The sequence below is a fragment of the Pelmatolapia mariae genome, linkage group LG16_19 (genome assembly GCF_036321145.2).
Source record: "Pelmatolapia mariae isolate MD_Pm_ZW linkage group LG16_19, Pm_UMD_F_2, whole genome shotgun sequence".
Taxonomy (NCBI): Eukaryota; Metazoa; Chordata; class Actinopteri; order Cichliformes; family Cichlidae; genus Pelmatolapia; species Pelmatolapia mariae.
This window is the reverse complement of record NC_086241.1, coordinates 65,964,675-65,984,022: the sequence shown is the minus strand read 5'-3', so window position 1 is coordinate 65,984,022 and position 19,348 is coordinate 65,964,675. Positions and strand designations below refer to the sequence as shown.

Genomic DNA, 19,348 nt, shown 5'->3' with positions numbered 1-19,348 from the left:
TTAACACCAGCAGATAAGACCATTTCCCACACCAGAAACATAAACTACTCTACACTCTTTTCATACTACAGACACTTTATTCACTTTTAGTCACTTACAGTTATTTATTCACCTTTCAGTCACTTTAATTTAAAAACTGTGTAATTTTAAAACTGTATATACTGTATATTCTGTGTATTTATTGTCTCACTCTTATTGCCTGTTTGTATTGTCCTTATCGTCAACGTTATGCTGCTCTGTTGTATGTTAATTGCCCCTTGGGGATAAACAAATACTGCCTGGATTCAGAACAGAGGTCTTTAGCAAAGAAAGGGGTAAAGATGCTTCTTTTTTGATGTGGTGTGAACTCGACTTTTTCTCACTTTTGACTCTTCTGGCTGATGTTTAGAAGGCTTCAGGGCTGCAGCACATGTGAGAAAATATCTGGAGACACAGATCATGGTCATTCGGCCCCATCCCCAGATTCAGGAAGTGGCCTTCTGAGTTAGCAGGAAATGAGTTCAGCAGGGACCTGCAGCTGCTGGGAAGTTTACCCAGTATTGTACTCCAGGAAGGAGTCAGGAAAGTGAGCCAAACGGCATTCATTTGGTAAAGTTTTCGATAAAATGCATCAACCACAAACTTTTATTTGGCCATTTTGAGTTTTTCAAGACTGCTGTGGAAGTGATTTTTTTTGCCTGTCAGTTTAATGCTGATATTCAGCTATTTTTTCTTTTCTTTTCTTTTTTTTAAAGCAGCAGTTTAACTGCTTCTGTAATTTGACAGCTATTAAGTGTTTCCTTCCAGCTTGCTCAAGCATTTCCTTGCTGGATGAAAAAAATTCCCAGGTGCTGATGTAGAAGCATTTTCTGTCTTCTCAACATTAATATAACGAAACGTAGATTGATGACTTCCTGGAAAATAAAAAGTCGAAAACATAAAAACTTTTATTCCTGCATTACGTCTGTAATTAAACACCCTCCTGTTATGTAATGTGTTAGCAGGGCGGCTTCCTGCCAACATGCCCTTTTCTCCTCCCCTTTGTGTGTGTGTGTGTGTGAAAGAGAGAGACACACAAACGCATGCACACACGCACACACACACAAACGCACACACACACAGGTCAGCCGTACTATGTGCCTGCAAAATACAGAGTGAGTGGTGTAAACTGCTTCAGTCAGCATCACACATCACAGCCTTTCTCTGTCTCCTCACTGTAGTTTATTGTGTGTGTCAGATACATAGATACACACAAGCTTAAATGAAAATCAATAGCAGCTTTGGATCCAGAGTTGGATGTGATGATCGGGTGAAAATAAACTGCATGCATGGCAGTTATTATAGTATTATGCTGTTGACTAAGGATGTGCACGGCTAGATGATTAAGTGTTCCTGCCCTCGCTATTCAGCACTGAAAACACTTCTCGTTTAAATGAATAATTTATATTTTATGAATGCATAAGACCAGCTGACTGTTAGGTCTAATACATGGGCATCCAACATGTGGACCACGGACCAGTACTTGCACACCAAAGGGCCCAGTTTATCCCACGAGATTTCTTTGCAATTTGTGGAAACTGTACTTAAGTCATTAAGTACTCCAATTCACTGTTGCTCCTGGTAAAGTGATGCCAGCCTTTAATTAATTCCTCATTAATGAGGAATCTGACATTCTGTTCTTTGGTAAAATATTAGACGAGTGGGGTAACTGGTGTCTCCAAGTTTGGCTTACAGTTTCAGCTTTATTAAGATCTTAAGGCTCAGGTCAAAGTCGAGGTTGAGCTAGATGACGGCTGTGTGAAGCTGCAGATGTGATGGTACAGAAAATGCATGTTTTATGTAGAGTAAAGATAAACACTTAAACACTGCAATAAGCTGCTGGTGCTAATGCTGCTGATATATATAATCTGGTATTATGTGTGTACAACATGATATACGGTATGAAGCGGTAGACTCATCTATTTCAGCAGCATTTGAAATAAGATTTTATTTATGAAAAATAAGATTAACATGCAGGTGTGCAAAATGAGAGGTGACAATGTGAAAACATGCATGTGTTCTCAAAGCACCAAAAACCAGGAAATATTATCCATCTTTCCATTAATCTTCTTAACCACTCAGCCAATTCAGGGGTGCAGTGGGGGGCTGGGGCCTATTTCATCTGTCACAGAGTGAAACGTTGGGCACTCCCTGGAAAGGTCACAGAGGAAATCAAATTCATGAGCACCGTGAAATAATTCTATTATCGGTGCATAAACTGAATGTGAATTGTTTTTCACTGAGAACTCATTAAATTTTTGAATGACAGCTTGACAAATAATGAGCCAGACAGCAAACTGGCCAATCAGTCGACAGCACCGGCCTGAATTCATTAAAGACCCAAAATATTTGTGTCAGAGGCTCTTTTAAAACCACTTGAAACGTAGTTTTCATTTATATAGTCATTTAGTTGGATTTAACAGGCAGTGCTGAAAACGTAACCGAATAACACCAACACGTTTATCAAATTTGAATTCTGCTGATTGAAGCGCTGACATAAAGGAACAAATCCCACTGTTGCTCCTCTGTTTGTGTAGGATCCTCCTCAGTCAGTGAGCTGATTTAGAAAACAGGCTTTCAGGTTCTCGAAGTGAAAAAGGGCTCGACCTCGCTGAGTTTAGTTGGTATACCACATAATCTTATTTTTATAGTATAAAAATAGTACTTTCTGGCTGGGTTTGCAAAACATGATTTAGTTTCTTTAAAACTGAAAAAGCCATGCCACTTTTCAAATGAAATAAATGAAAGTCTGGAAATGACTCTACTTTCACTGAACTTGTGTTTCCTGCAGGAACAGAGACTGAGGTATCTTCAGCAAGGAGGCAGATCCAACCAGGGACAATCACAGGTGCGATCCACACCTCTGTTGGTCCTCTTTGAGTCTATGCAGCACAAGGACACCCTATTCAAAGTTAAACTCCATGCTTTACTCACACACAATTGTGTGAGTGATCACGGTAGCAATATTTTCATCAAACTAATACAGGTTAAAATACAATAATCTGCATACTGCTTCCTTTATGTGGTTTATATCTAATAATGTGACTGCAGTCTAACCTAGAGGCCAGTTCGTTGAAGGTGAAGTTCCCTGTTTGTCTGTAGGAGGGCTAAATGTTAACAGGTGCTGAAGCTCTGTCTTTTGATTACTGCTGTCTGCAAGTCTTTTCCAAGTCAAGCAAATACCTGCGCTTTCATTGGATAACCTTCAGAATTCATTTGAGCATCTTCAAATTAAACACATTGTAGGCATTTATTCCTGAAACTGAGACAGTACATAATCAACTAAAACGTGTATTTTTCTGCATCTTGGGTCACAGTTTAGTTAAATTACAGAGCAGGTATCCTTTCAGTATACCTAAATGACTGGAAGTGCCACCACCTGAGTGTATGGGGAGTTTTTAACCACTTTAAACACTGACTTCTCTTTTTCAGTCTGAAGCTGAGAAGCTGCAGCGGCTCAAAGAGCGAGTGGAGACTCAGGAAGCAAAGCTGAAGAAGATCCGAGCCATGAGAGGCCAAGTCGACTACAGCAAACTGATCAACGGAAACCTCTGTAAGCCTAAACACTCTGTAACACTGTAGAGTTGGTGACTGTGGATTACAGGCCCTGAAGTAAACGACTGCATATTAAAAGACCATGAATTTAATCTCATAAAGCCTTGATGCTGCAGCGTGAGGGATTTTTTTTGACCATTTACTCATTCACTTACAGTGTGTTCGGTGTTTATATGTATTTCTGTAGAATCTGAGCACTAAAATATTAATAACTACAGCGATGTAATTTCAATCTGACTTCCTGCTCTCTGTGTGCAGCTGCAGAGATTGACCATGTGAGCAGCCTGTTTCAGGAGAAGCAGGCGGAGCTGCAGTCTGCGGTGATCAGAGTCGACCAGGTACAAAAATTTATTTGGTTTCTATAAACTCTGAAGCAGATTTGATTTGATAAGATATATGTGCACATATATGTATTTAATTTTGGTCTAACAGTTGACTCAGCAGCTGGAGGATTTGAGGAGAGGACGCCTGCAGCTACACTCTGGTGCACCAGGTCAGGGGGCACCCACGGGACCCCAGGGTGCAGGCACTGGTCATAAAGGATCGCCTCTTTCAGGCCCTGCAGCTCTGGAGCTGAGGAAACTTTACCAGGAGCTGCAGGTAAACTATACCCCGAGCAAACACTTGGCCTTTGCCAAGCAGTCTTTACGGCTAATTGAAAAGATGTGTAGTAAATGTTTATGTCTCAATCTGGTTGGAAAAACAAAGGACACCTGTTCTTCCTCATTATAACCAACACCTCCGCTGCACCACCACACCATCTAAGCATGTGGGAACAATATGTTTTAACTGTCTAGAAGCTCATGCAAACAAGCAATCCCATAAACACTGTAAATGCCATGAGGTTATACTAGTTTGGTACCTACAGTGGATATCATGTGGCTGTCTGATCACAGCTATTTTAAAACCAATCAAAAACATAATAAAAATGTTGCAGAATATAAAATGTTTAGTGGGATACCTTCTCCTGCCTGCTTTCGGTGTCAAAAATCATAAATGTGAGTAAAACTCTTTTTTTCAGGCTCGTAACCGGCACAATCTGGAGCAGAGCAGCAAGTTGGCCCAGAATAAGGAGCTGCTGAACAAGAGGAACGCCCAGGTGACCGTGATGGATCAACGCATCGGTGACCTGAGAGAACGCCTGCATAAGAAGAGAGCAGAGGTGCAGTGCGCAAAAAAAAAGTCTGGTCTGTTTTCTTTATCATGTAATATGAGTCTCATTCTGGGTCTCTGTGTGTGTCCACTTCAGTTAAGTCGTATGAATGGAGGCACTCTGTCCTCCCCTCAAAGCTCTTCCCACCCCGGTGCTGGAGTTTCGGGTCGAGTAGCAGCTGTCTGTCCCTACATCCAGGTTCCATCCGAGGGGAGACAAGAGCCAGGGTACCCGCTCCCAGCTGATCCACCGCCCAAACCCACCCCTCTCAGCCACATTCGCTCCCTCTCAGGTTAGTGGATGGTTTTTTGTTGTCCCATTTTAAGTCTCTGTGCTTTACCAGACTTTGTTTGTCTTTATCGCTGTCTGACCTCTAACTTGCTCTTCTTCCATTTCTTTCTCCTGTCCTGTTTTTTCCCCTCTTCCCCTTCTCTGTCGGTGTTGGTGTTCTCTCCAATGTTCAATGATTTAATGTGGTGGTTCTGTGATTGCTGTTTTGTAATGTGTTGTGGTGCTGGTGTGGGTCTCGCTGTTGTTTTCGTCATTCTGATGTCATGGTGGTGATGTTTACGTCTGTGCTGTTGTTTGGTGGTTGTTGCTGTCTCGTGGTTGGTGTTGCCCGTGGTGGTGGGTGTGGCCTTACAGAGGAAGAGAGGAGTGCCATCAGGAAGCCTCCCAGCCAATGGAAAGAGTCAGATTTAGACATCGTCCTGTCAGAGCCCACTGAGCGGTGGGAGGGGCCTCTGTCCCCTCAGGGGGGCGACAGTAACAGTGAGTCCAGGAGAAACCACTAAACAAACTTACTCACCGCTGGGTTTATTGGTGATAGCACGATACTAGCAGCACCTTGAGCCTTAACTCCTCATTTTTACACAAAAAACAAGTTGCTCAGTTGCCAAAAGTCACCTTACACAAATCCAAATGTAAAGTATCAAAACAGGGTATGGGATAGTAGTGAAAATTAGAAGTTTATAGGTTATAATATTATTTCAACATAGCACCACAAGTTTATGTGAAAAAAATTGGGTTGTTCTCAAAGAAGGGGAAAGATTCACTTAATAGATTTTTTGAGTGGACGTTTAAACATTCTGTTATCTAGAAACTACTTGTGTGAGTTTTTTAGGGTGAATATTTGGTAGTATGGCTCTGTAAATATGGCCTCTAAGGAGGTCAGGGTGCAGCTCTTGAGAGTAACTGGAGACACGCAGCTTGAGTTAACACAGAAAGTTAATGTCAGATGTGTGATCTGAGACAGCAGATTTGGAGCCTTGTAGAAAACACAGTTTTGCAGGTAGGGGACTGAGGTTTTGTGTACAGCTCCTCATACACGAGGCACATAACATTTGTTAAATCGGTTCAAATGAGGTCAGAGGTTTCAAATTAAAGCTTGAATATGTGGGAAATAAATCTAGGTATGACGCTATTTTATATATTTTTTTTTAGAAAGATCCAGTGATGGTGCTCATTCAGAGCAAGATGTTTTATTCGATTTATAAACTGTGTGTTTGTGTGTGTGTGTCAGAAAAACATAGTAGTTATCATAGACTGTATTCCTGCTAATTTGTGCAAGTTAATTAGGAGGTTAGTCCAGCAGTCTACATAGCGATCACTGTCATTTTCAGATAATGGATTTTAAAAAGATTCCAGTATGTTCCCAAATGCCACAGATGTAGTTGAGCGGTTCAGTTTAAGGAACTGAATTTACTAAAAATTGACCTCCGTTATTGTCATGAAGGGGAAATTTAATACAGAGAGCTTAAAATTTCTGTGTATGTGGTTCTAAATGTGTTTATGTCTGCTGTAAACTTGAACATTTTAACATGGGAGTTTATAGGGACTGACTCACTTTTGGAGCCAGCTGCAAAGACCCAAAATAGAAAAGGGCATTCACAGCACACATTTTCTTAATCTGACTCCCAGAGTGGATGCATTCAAACCCAGCACGCTCGTGTTTAAACCGCTATGCAGACCAGATGGTAAAGAGACAAAACATAATTGAATCAGCTGCTCAAAGGACCCTAAATTGTAAAGGTCGAGTGTACAAGGGCGCAGACATGCCATCTGATAGCCAACAGCTGCTCAGGGTTAAGAAGCACAGCTTCAGAAAATAAACCAAAGTCTGGCTTTAGACTCAAGTTTATTTATTCCGACATCTCTTCCTACACAGTGTGGAAAAACACAATTTAAACTGCTGATAACTATTCTTTTCACCTACACTGAAGTAAAATAAAGAGTCTTGAACCAGCTTTATTTCAACACCCATTGTGTTCTTGAATCCCAAAGCAAATGCCACAGTTCTATTAATGTTGCTGCTTATGTAATGCGGAAAATTCGTAGTTCAAATCAACAGTCTACTGGGCAGGGGGCCATTGCACATGAATGAGAGAAAGCCTGAATTGTAGCTATCTATAGTACGTGTGATGAGTGTGTGAGGGAGTCGGATAACAAGAGGTTTTAGGTGAGAGGGTGATGTCATCGAGGAGATTAAGCCCAGAAAAAAAAAGCAAAGCAAGGAATCATTTATTTGTTTAAAATATGTTAAACAAAACTGGCGCATATTTGCTAGAAAGTGCTGAAACGATGGATATTTATTAAACTACTTTTTATAATCATTTTATATTTGGATCTAAAGCATTCTGTTGTGCATCCTGATGGTTGGGTGGAAGATGCTTAGTCGGAGCTGTTTCTGGTGAACTCCTTCAATTCCTTCTCATTACGTGAGGCCATTTGTAAGCAGTTCTTGTAGTTTGACTGTATATGAAAGGTGGCTGTTGACTCTGGCTCTGAAAAGTTTTAAAACTGTATTTTTATTCATGGCCATCAGGGGGCGACTCCTCTGGTTGTAAATAGAAGTCAGATTATATAAAAGTCTGTGAGAAAATGATCGTGATCCTCTCTTATTTATGACCTCAATAATTGTGATGTGTTTAAAAAATCGATTTTTTTCTGATTCAAATCGATTTTAGTTTGGAAAAATGCAATATCGATTCATTAAATCCTGAATTGATTTTTGAATATAAAAGTATTTTGCGAGAAATGCCAGAATCTCATGTTAAAGCTCACAAAACTATTTCAACAACCAGCAGAACTATTAAAGAGCAGGTAAACGGATTCTGCAAAAAGATGTAAACACAAAGTGCGGATCGTTCACCTGACGGCACGTACACGGACACGCTGTCGGGGCTGAAAGCTGACATCTCACAGATTCTGAAACTGCAGGTTTGGTCTCTCTCCGACCAAAATTCACTGAACCAGCAGCAAAATAAGATCAAAATTACGCTTCACGTTTGAAAAACATTGTCATGAATTCTCTCTTACTTTTGCAGTTTTGTCTGTTTTTAATACGAAATGATTTTATCTTGTAAAACATGTTCGCATTTAAAGAAAAATAGACTATAAATCAGGTTATGCTTTAGCATGTGTGCCTGTTGATTTCGTTACTGTATGAGCGTGCAGTTTTTCAGTCAAACCTTTATTTAAACAGGAAGTGAAATCTCTCTTGTGAAAGCGTCCTCACAGCATTAAATTAGATGTTTTTAAATGGAGAGAGAAACTGGAGCTCACAGGGGAGAACTCAGAAACAGAATGGTCTGCCTGGAACCACAGAGCCACCATGATGCTGTTCAGATACAGTCTCAGAGCTGGGCTGTTATCCACGTCAAAGCCAGGAGGAGAGATTTCTCAGCAGAGCATTGCACTTAATCATTTGTTTGCATTAAATGCTGTGGCTTACATAATAAGCTAAGCAGCTGATTGTTGCAACATCATATTTTACAGACAGAATATCAAACTCAAACGCTTAAAAATGGTGAACTAAAGAGACTTGAGTGGTGATGACACTGAAACGCTTTACTGCATGACCCGTTTGTCGTTTGCACCAGGACGTACCGTGACTGTGCTGTAAACTGTCTTTCCTCTATAACACTGAGTGACTGCTTCTAATCTGGGCTCTCAGGGGCAGGCGGCCAAGTTTCCACCTCTCACAGAACTGACTGCTTGTTTCCTGTCGTGACTGTTTTCTTCCTGAGGTCAGCAGGTTAAAGCAGCCAACAGGTTTCGCAGCACAACTTACTGTACAGACTGCGTGGCTCCTGGGTTGAAGAGTTAATCAGTATTAGTCTGGTATGAGCCAGGACTGTGACGTGACTGGGCGAAATGGTTAGGTAACAGTTTGGAAATGGCTGCTGGAGTTTTACATTATGTGGAATTTTATTTAGCACCACTTATTTAGCCATTTTAGCACCACAGCTTTGATGGTGACTCTCCATCAGTCATTTCTAATTCACTTCTGCAATACCTTGGAAGATCACCTGACTTCTTCACAAAGCTATTTCCTGTTAAATGTCTTCAAGGGTGTGGCCAAGTTGCCATGAAATTCCAAAGCATTGAGCTAGGCTGTTGACCTTAGCTGTCACAGACAACAGTGGCTGAAGATTTACTACTGTGACTCTGCACCGAACTGAGCCAGTTTATTATGTAACAACACCTCTGCAGAGACAGAGGCTGAGTTAAACTTCACATTGTAGAGTTTTGTTCTGTTTTGAACCTTCATTGTAGCAGCTTCCTGTTTTTTAGAGGTTTTATTCTTCTAGCAAAAATAGTTTAACTGCAGCCACGAGTCATTTTCTGTGACTGCTATTGTCAGTCACTGTGCGTTATTACAACTTACATTATATTGGCTACGCATTTTAAGTATTGATGAGTTACCTTTACTTAGTATTGTTATTTTAGATGTCCTTTTCAACCATTCATTCTTAATTTTCTCATTTTTTCTTGCTAAGGACCCATTTTTTCTTTTTTTTTTAAAATTTAATTGTAAATTGTAACTCTTGAAAAGTGAAAGGTGTAAGCGCCTGGAGTACGCCTGGTTGGGAATCAGTGCATTGTCCGCTTGGATTTATGTTGCCGAGTAAACTACAGACATGCTCTGTGTATGCTATTTTAGCAGCATTAAAATATACATGTATATGCAACAAATACGCATTATATACACTCCCTTTACCAATCATTTTTTTTAGTTACTTAACCATTCATAGTATCTTTTTTCATCTGTCTTTTCCATTTGGATTTATTTGCTTCTTTCTCACTTTAATTTCCTTTCCTGTTTTGATCCCTTCCTCGGCTCTCTGACTCTCTGCCGCTTTCTCCCTTCAGCCAATGAAGCACCGTGGCCCACCATCAGTAAGAGCGTACCAGACTGGAGGACCAATAGTCCAGAACAGGTACTGGTGTAATTCTCAGTTATATTAGCTATTCTCATGAATTCTGTGATCATAATAAATAATTTATTGCACTGTAAGCGATGTTATAGAGGCATTAAGGCTCGCTTGAGGCTTCTGCTTAGCAGTGAAGTGATGGTGTGAACTTTTCAACTCAACATGTCTAAGGAGGAAAATCTCCATGGAAAGCAGTCATGAATGTCTTTGTGTAAGAAGAAAAAAAAATAGGTTATGCAGTTATACTTCATATCTGTGTCTCCCTCCCACCAGCTTCCCTCTGGTTATGGTACGTACCCCAGTGCCACCCACCAGGCAGCTGCACATCACTGCGCCACGAGCTCCCTGCCTCGTTCTGCCCCTGGTACATTGGGTTGGCCTCGATCTGGTGCCACCTCATCCCCCCATTCATCATCCTCCTCTTCACAGCAAATACAGCACCGTATTTCTGTCCCTCCTAACTCAAGCCAAGGTAATAAAAAGTTTTATTTATTAAAATAAAAGCTTATCTTCTTCTTCTTTCAGTCCTGTTGATGGTATAACTTTGTTTTTCTGTTTCTGCGCTTAGGTTCTGCCACCACCTCCCAGCCCTCCCCACTGTCCCCACAAACAGAGCGGACAGATCCCCCTCCAGCGGTGGCCGTACGTCCCTATGTCCCGGACCATCCCTCCAGGCCACAGTCCCCTAGGAAGGGCCCTGCTACTATGAACAGCAGCTCCATCTACAGCATGTACCTCCAGCAGCCTCAGGCCAAAAACTATGGATCTCTGAGCAACAGGGCTACTGTCAAAGCAGGTGATTAAACAGCAATTACCTGTTTAGACAGTTTGACAGCTTCTGCAGGTGAAAACAAACCATAACCCATCCCTTTTCCTGTCTCTCCACAGTCTACGGTAAACCCATCCTCCCCTCCTCCTCCACTTCTCCATCCCCTGTCTCTTTCCTCCAGGGGGGAGGAGGAGGAGTAAAAGTATCAGGGGAGGAAGCTACAGATAAAGATGGAGGAAAAGGAGAAGGAGGAGAGAGCGGCGAGGGCCAAATTCAACCTCCACCCAGTGTGGACAACATCCCTCGTCCCCTCAGTCCCACTAAGCTCACCCCAGTTGGTAGGTGCAACTAATCACCAATAAATGTGACCTTTCTTTGTTCAAATGTTTCTACTTCCTGTATGTGTTTAATACCAGAAAACAAATTTCATGTTAAAATAAGAAGAGTGATAAAGGACGCTGAACACTGGAACTCGACAGGAGGAAACAAGAAACACCAGAGAAAAGATTCACAGATGTAATGAAAGAGGACATGCAGAGGGTTGGTGTGACAGATGATAGCCAGGGATAGGATGGAGGCAGATGATGGAGCAGCACTTAATGCACTGTCACATTTTAGGCCAAACTTTGTAGATATAAACCTGCTTGTGCTGAAAGAAAGTATATTTGTCTGCACGCTGAAAAAGATGTCACATCATGTTAAATACTACACTAAGGTTGAAAAAGCTCATTTCAAGCAATCTAGATATGCAAAAGATGTCTATAAATTAACACTCTTTGAACTATAAAAAATGCATTTGTTTATTTTCTGTTTGGGTGTTACTCTGAAATGCATGTCTAAACACTTTATAGTTTATTACAGTAACCCAGTCACTTTGTCACACTGGCTGCAGAAATATTACTTACTCACATAGTTTCATAAATTTCCCGTGTCTTCACTGGTCTCTTTGAGTGATACTCTTCTTATTAGCTTTTTATTCTTACTAACGCAGATTCCAGCCTCCTTCATCATTTAACCACAAATTTTATGAATCTTAGTCAGTTGTGCAGTCAAGCATTGATTTCCTGGGAGCAGCCCTAGAATTAATTCAGAGGAAAGAGCTAAATCAGCCATTCTCAAACTGTAGCCTGTTTCCAAATCTCCTGAAACACACCCAAACCTTTAATCACGTGAGCCAAATAAAATATATTTAATTCTTTCTTTTTCCAATGATACATTTAGATCTTTTTTGTACTTTGTCCCCTGATGACAAAAATAAGATGCAAGAACATGTTAAAAAAAGACATTTGAAAAATCAATCTCTCTTGGCCCGCTTGAATTGTAGCCCACACCTTGGAAATCATTCAAAGGAAATACTAAAAACAGGACTAGATTTTTAAATCCCAGAATATCACATTTAGATCTTTTTATACTGTAAGTCTTAAAGAAAGTTCTCATTACGTTATGGTAGTGTGCTTATCAGTCACAGATCACGCTATCCCGAAGAGCTTTTGGGAATAATTTCAGCAAAAGAAAAAAGATACAATCTCAGAAAAAAAACACATTTTGCCAACAACAAATGACAAAAGAAGAAAGTAGCTTTAAAGCTTTGTCCCCCACAGCCCACTCTCAGCTCCGATACCAGAGTGACGCAGACCTGGAGGTTCTCCGCCGCCGCTTCAGCAACGCGCCGCGGCCCCTCAAGAAGCGGAGCTCGATCACTGAACCTGAAGGCCCTCAGGGGCCAAACATCCAAAAACTGCTCTACCAGAGGTTGGTGCTACCACATGTTTAACTGCACCAGGACAAACAAAAAACTTTCAGGAATTTAAGACAGAAACAGAATCAAAATGGAAAAATGTAATTTGTTTTTGCCGTTTTTTGTTTGCAGGTTCAACACATTAGCAGGAGGCATGGAGGGAAGCTCAGGTAAGACACCGACATATGATGGTCAGGTGACATCTGTGTGCCTAAATATATGTAGATTTAAGTTTCTTTCTTTATTCCAGGCAACACTTTCTACCAACCGGACTGCCTTTTGGGAGATATGGACAACATTCATTCAGCTAATGGAAACGTAGAACGTGGAGATAAACAGTTCGCTGCAGCAGCCACAGAGAGTGAAGCCCAAAACCTGAATTCGGATTCCCGCCGTTCGTCTCCTCCTGCAGTTACAACAGAATTATCCAAAGAGACAACAGCAGCGGCAGAGACTGGCAACGGCGTCTCACCATCGACCCAATCAAGCCCGATTCCTGTACCTGAGAGACCAGAGGACCAAAATAATAACAACCAGAGAGGCTCTAGTCCTGCTCAAAACTCAGTTGGCCACATCTCTCCTTCACCATCTCCTCCTGCCCCGCCCACTCTGCCTAAGGTATGTATAAAACGACACAAAGCATACACATTAAACCTGGGCATCTGTCACACAACAATACACCAGGTTCATTTTCTTTCCTGTTTCTCTTACGCTGTTTGCTGCAGGTAAAGCGAACCAACCTGAAGAAGCCGTCATCAGAGCGAACGGGTCACGGCCTGAGAGTCAAGTTTAACCCTCTGGCTCTTCTCCTGGATGCGTCATTGGAGGGAGAGTTTGACCTGGTGCAGAGAATCATATATGAGGTAAATCAGAACATGATGTTGTGCAATTATAGTGCTCTTATAACAGAGTTATAACTATTCATACTTGCAAAGATTACTGTGTTGCTTTGCAAAGGTAAAATTAAGTTGAATATAGTTTATTTCTGTAACTACATCAGCCATAGTTCCAAATGATTCCTAAACGCTGAAGCTAAAACAAGAAAACTGACTCACAGACATTTGAAAGCACTGTTTTAGTTTCATCACTCATCAAAGTGACCTCAGTTTGGTCGTCGGTTTGGATGATGCTCTTACCTGGATGAATGAGCAGGCATCAAGACAGGTCTTTGAGGACACTTTTCATGTGGTCAGTGATTAAAAAGCAGAAGCACACCGACTGTGATCAGGTTGGAGCACTGATGAGACAGGAATGGATCGCTATCATTTAGGATTTGGGACAGAAGCCAATATCCAGCATCCCACTGAGCCCAGAAGAAGAAGAAACTTATTGTAGTGAAGACACTGAAATGTGTCAGAATGAGTGAAAAGGCTTGAGATATGCCGTTACAGTAAAGAGACAGTAGGGGTTATCATCAAGAGAGATATGATCTGCATCTGGAGAATGACCTAAACCACAAAAATCTTGTGTCATACAACAGTAAACTTAAAAAATAACGAGTGCATTTGAACTCAGAAACTGTCCTAATGATATTTTCTTTAGTCCTGTTGAACAAATAGTCTCTGAAGTGCGAGGTAGCAGCTGGTCAACTATGGAAAGTTGGCCTTTTTAGAAGACAAGGGAAACTTCTGCAGAGCCTTCAGATTTTGAGATAACTTTTAAGCAGAGCTGAAAATCATCACACAATGTGGTTACACTTGTAAAGGTTACTTTTCTGTGTTGCATTAAAAAAAAACCATTGGGTTATGCAACAGTGTAATATTTTTACATGCCAGTAATTACACCCACATGCAGACTGCCTCAACAAATTTGCCATTTACCAGGCAGTTTTAAAGCATTTTCAGTACCTTCCTGACAATGCTTCCCTTTAATCTGTGCCAGTAGAGAGGAGGTCTCAGCAGGGAACTGTACAAGTTATAGTCGGGGATGCACTCTGTAGCAGCAGAGAAAACAGAGCCTTACATCTTTCGATGGAAACCCTGCCATCACTCACGGGAGAAGAGAGTCCTTACTGACTTCTTAGGTTTCAAACTGAAGTTAATGTTCTCAAGGAAACAGTCAGACCCACAACAAGCTCAGTTTGATATTATTACACTCTGAGGCTGTGAGACTCAACAGTTTTCAACCTGCTCAAAACATGTTGTTTCCTGACTTTTGCACTGAGGTCATTCTCAGCTTCTCCAGGCTGATATCACCGTTGTGAAGGTGAGCAGCTAATAACTTATTCCGGCGTTCTCCAAGTCAAATATTTCTTTATACGCATCTCTTTTTATTTCAGGTGGAAAACCCCAGTATGCCCAACGACGAAGGCATAACACCTCTTCATAACGCCGTCTGCGCTGGTCATCACCATATTGTGAAGTTCCTGCTGGACTTTGGAGTTAACGTGAACGCAGCCGACAGTGACGGATGGTCAGTGCCTTCATTCGGTCTGTGCGTCATGCAGTAATACAGAGACTAATAACAGAGCAGCAGCTGCATGAAGGACTTGAGGGCGTTTGAGTAATGAGCACGCTTTGTGGTGGCGATGCTGGAGCTCGGCTCAGAGGCAGCAGTGACAGAGATAATTGACTCCAATTTCATTTTGACTCAGCTGCCTTAGCAGTATTGAAGGAGGAGATTACTATATGCAATTAGGGTCTGTATCCACAAGTTACTTGATTTAATTACTGATGCATTTGATTCTTTCATGGTTAGTTTAATTTAAACTGTAGTTGTTTTAAAGTGCATTACAGGAACATCTTTTTTTTTCTTTCTTTGATTGAAAGTGAATGAACTTTGGCAAAAAGAGAAATGTTCATGTTGAAGGAGGACCTAATCCTTTTCTTTATTTCCTCTCACATGGAATGTGCTCAGTGCTGTGAAAAAATATAGCCCACGATTCAGTAGCTTGCAGAACCATCTTTAGCAGCTAAACTAAGTAACTTGGAGAAATCGTTTTTTGTAGGATTTCATCACTCTCTCACATCAGTGTGGAGGAATTTTGACCAAATCTTTTTTTGAGGTCTGGACTTTGAATGGGCCATTGCAGCTGTTGTAGATTTCCTGCTGTGCTTAGGATCATCGTGCCCCTGCATGACCTAGTTTCAGTCAAGCTTCAGCTATCACATTTGACTCTAGAATACTTTGGTATACAGAGAAGCCCTTGGTGACTCAATCCTACAAGGTGCCCAAATCATCATCCCTCCACCACTGTGCTTGAGAACTGGTACGAGGAGTTTGTGCTGATATGCTGGTGTCTGGTTCTGTTTTTATAAAGGTGCTAACACTTACCCTTCTAATTCCTATGGAAACAAACGGTAATGGTGTACTTCATTTTTCATAGGACTGCATATACTGACCCAATTGCGATGCTCATATTAAACATAGGCAAAGTTTCAGATTTCAGATACTGCTCTAAATGCTTGGTATATGCAGTTTTTTCTACTTTTAGCTCAATATGATATCAAAAAGAGGGGATAGCGCTAATAATAAGGGGAATTCATGAGCCCAATACTGGCTTATAAAGCTGGATCAGACCCACCTATGGGTGAATCTATTTGTGAAGGAAGCTAACGGCAAAGGGACAGCAGTTTGGTAGTTTTGGATATCTGCTATGCTAACAGTTTTGGGGTTTTTTGCTGTTAAGTCACAAACTCTGCCAGTCATACAAAATTTGATCAAGTGAGTTAAGGCGACTAAAAAGCTCAGCTGACTCTGCTTTAGGTCTACAAAAGATCTTCATTGCAATTACAGTAACATAATATATCATCAAATTTACTGTTTTTTCTTCCTTGCAAGGTCCCATTTAATGTTGTTGTCTTCACAGGACTCCGCTGCACTGTGCAGCTTCATGTAACAGCGTCCACCTCTGTAAGATGTTGGTGGAGTCAGGGGCGGCCATTTTTGCCACAACGATCAGCGACGTGGAAACAGCCGCGGACAAATGTGAAGAAATGGAAGAGGGCTACACCCAGTGTTCCCAGTTCCTTTACGGTAGGAAGATACAGACGCACTCACCTGCGTGTGCAATTACCATCATCGCACAGGTAAACGTCTAAAGTCATCGTTGTGTCTCTCACAGGTGTGCAGGAAAAGTTGGGTGTGATGAACAAAGGTTTAGTCTATGCCCTGTGGGACTACACAGCCCAGCAGTCTGATGAGCTCTCCTTCAGCGAAGGTGATGCTATCACTGTGGTGCGTCGCCATGACGACACTGAGACAGAGTGGTGGTGGGCGCGCCTGAATGACCGCGAGGGATACGTGCCCAGAAATCTGCTGGGGGTGAGAGAACCGAAACCAAAACAGCGACTCTGGTGAAAATGTTACAGTGAGAAAGTTAGACATTAGTATAAGAACAGGTACAACTCAAGGACAAAAAGAGAGAGAAAGACTTCAAAGGAGTCGATGATACTGTGAGTTTTATCTCCTCAGGCAGAGTAGAGTGACCCTGATGATATAAACACGGTCACCTTACTTTAGCAGTGCCAGGGGGACCCAGCTGAGGATCTAAGCCTGTAAACATATTCATATGGTGCCAACAGTTGTGCCATGTAGCAGCAAATCATAAAATCAACTGTAAGACATACAGAAAGCCAGTGGAGAGAAGCCAGATTAGGGGTTATGTGAAAGTAGGAAGTGGAGATGCTGCTCTGTGGGAGGCAAGAGAGAAACTTTTCATGTGTACCACAAAGAGCAGAGTTGCAGTAAATTGGTCAAGAGAAAACAAAAGTGTGGACGACTTGTTCCAAGTCAGATTTTTAGAACAACAGTTTAAGTTTGACAATTACTTTATTTCAAAGAATAGTCCAGTTTTATTCAAAGGTTAGGGCTGACTGAAATTCTGCTCTGAAGTTTCAAGCAGCTGGTTTCATGTTAGCATATAAGACGTCAAGGACACTTAGAAAAGATGAGATTTCTGATTTTGAGCTATTTAACTGCAGAAAAGTTTGCCCCATCCAACTCTTGGTGTCACATAGATGGTGTAAAAGAGCAGCAAGAGTATGTCAAGTACCTGTCTGTCCTATGTTCTGTTCAGTTTATACCACACAGAAAACATGCAAATGCAGGAAGACCTTCTTCCCACACGATGCCCCTCAGTCTGCTGGCCTTCAGATGTTCAGGCACCTTGAGAACATGTTGACATGATGTTGTGACCTCACCTACATCCTCGCTTGCTCTTTCTAGCTCTCTGTGTCTGTCTTGTTTTCTCTGCAGCTGTATCCAAGGATCAAACCCAGACAACGCTCACTGGCATAAAGCCCAGATCAGGAGCCTCATGCTCGCAGAGGGGGCATGCATGCAGGAAAGAAGAAGAAGAAGGAGAAGAAGGAGCAGAATGAGGGGAGGACAAAGATGGAGCCACTTTCTTCTATTTATGTGGATGCAACAGAGCCAAATCGTGATAGATGCAGTGTGCATTTTCACCGAGATGTTGCAGAGCTGACGTAAATTCATAACTCAAAGTGTTCAGCTGCATGAGAAATGCTGAATGAAAAAAAAGAGTATTAAAAAAGCCATTTAAGCTTTTTAAAGCTCCACACAGCTTAAAATATGAAACAATGAGCTTGGAGTCATAAAGCTCTGTCTGATATTCTCCAAATATTCTTTAAATGTCGCTTTATTTTTGTACTGTGTTAATTTAAAGAAAAACAAAACACCCAGATGGATGTTTATGATGCCAGCCTCATCAGCGACATAGCAAAGGAATGCGCTCTTTCTCAGCTACAGTGGAAACACCTTCACGCTGCACGGCGTGAAGATTTGTAAATGCAGTAAATTTACAGGCTGAAAGTACGTGTGAGATGTGAAATGTGAAAGTGGAGCTGGAAAGAGGAAAGTGAGGGGAGGGTAAGCAACGTTAACGGGAGTCAGGTTTCGGCAGAAAATGAATCAGAGGAAAAGAGTTGGAAGTGCAACCACAAGACTGTGACACGTGGAAGCTGGGATCTGCATCCACCCACGCACGGTGAAGCAAAAAGGTTTGAAGTCAAGTCAGAATAATGGGCTGCTTCTGAGTTCATAATCTGACATTCAAGCATTTGTCAACTATTATGGGATGAATGCACGCTCTCACATGTAGATGTGTTCAACTGCCAAAATGGTTGTTGAGGGTAAAGGAGGAGAAAGGGGGAAAAGAGGAAGGAAAACAAGAAAGAGGAGAAAAGGGTGTGAAAGTGAAGGATGGGTGATACTTTTATTTAGAGGAGATAAAAAAAATGCTGCTAGTTGTTGCATATTTTTCTTCCGACTAAAGATACCGACCCTCATGTGAAAACTGACAATAACCCATTAACTAAAAGCTACTCTGTCAATCTGCTGTTAAATACGTTACATTAAAGCTCCTGTGGCTGCCCAGAAAGGTGGCTTCAAGGAAAACCCAGCCTTATTCTGGCCTGGGAAAGATAACCCGTGTCAGTGTTAAAATGGGGCTAAATTAGCCGTGAGTGGAGGAAGAACTGCTTCCACTGCTTCTGTGGCCACAGTCCCTGATTTATATTGCTTTATTTAAAACAAAACATTGCTTTCTATTATTATTTTTCTCATTACTAGCACACGCTGCTCCTGTTTCTTTTCATGTGTCAGTGCTGGTGCTGCTCACTGCTGCCACCTAGTGTACAGGAAAGGTTTGCCACAAAATAAAGCGCCGTTTTCTTCAGCACGTGCTGTGTAAAATATGAAGCAATAAGATGAGTGATGTTTGGTGTGAGAGTGAGATATTGTTCTGAGAAGTACTTACCATCATTTTGTGTATATGCAAATTGTAACTATACAGCTACTGTACAATATTAATAAAGAAATTATAATCCCTACAGAGAAAAACAACAATGACTCAGCTCGTTTTTTGTTTTGTTTTTTTCAAACAATGCACAGCTGGAACAGTTAGTTACAGGCAGACACACGTGAACTTACATAATTAC

General features: G+C 41.4%; 1 protein-coding gene across 3 annotated transcripts in view; it reads left to right on the top strand.

Moving 5' to 3' along the window:
* LOC134645733 (apoptosis-stimulating of p53 protein 1-like) overlaps positions 1 to 19,230 on the top strand; it is a 56,236-nt gene extending 37,006 nt beyond the window's left edge. The window contains exons 6-24 of one of the 3 annotated variants that reach the window (XM_063499298.1): positions 2,810 to 2,866; positions 3,451 to 3,571; positions 3,832 to 3,911; positions 4,006 to 4,173; positions 4,595 to 4,735; positions 4,823 to 5,018; positions 5,372 to 5,497; positions 9,881 to 9,948; positions 10,216 to 10,414; positions 10,511 to 10,738; positions 10,831 to 11,049; positions 12,313 to 12,463; positions 12,582 to 12,619; positions 12,700 to 13,067; positions 13,175 to 13,312; positions 14,728 to 14,861; positions 16,258 to 16,424; positions 16,513 to 16,712; positions 17,646 to 19,230. In XM_063499298.1, coding sequence (XP_063355368.1) covers positions 2,810 to 2,866; positions 3,451 to 3,571; positions 3,832 to 3,911; positions 4,006 to 4,173; positions 4,595 to 4,735; positions 4,823 to 5,018; positions 5,372 to 5,497; positions 9,881 to 9,948; positions 10,216 to 10,414; positions 10,511 to 10,738; positions 10,831 to 11,049; positions 12,313 to 12,463; positions 12,582 to 12,619; positions 12,700 to 13,067; positions 13,175 to 13,312; positions 14,728 to 14,861; positions 16,258 to 16,424; positions 16,513 to 16,712; positions 17,646 to 17,687 — 2,841 coding nt within the window. In that variant the 3' untranslated portion in view covers positions 17,688 to 19,230. The remainder of the gene's footprint in view (positions 1 to 2,809; positions 2,867 to 3,450; positions 3,572 to 3,831; positions 3,912 to 4,005; positions 4,174 to 4,594; positions 4,736 to 4,822; positions 5,019 to 5,371; positions 5,498 to 9,880; positions 9,949 to 10,215; positions 10,415 to 10,510; positions 10,739 to 10,830; positions 11,050 to 12,312; positions 12,464 to 12,581; positions 12,620 to 12,699; positions 13,068 to 13,174; positions 13,313 to 14,727; positions 14,862 to 16,257; positions 16,425 to 16,512; positions 16,713 to 17,645) is intronic. The other 2 variants (XM_063499300.2, XM_063499299.1) reach the window with 2 other exon arrangements.
* Positions 19,231 to 19,348: the final 118 nt, after the last annotated feature.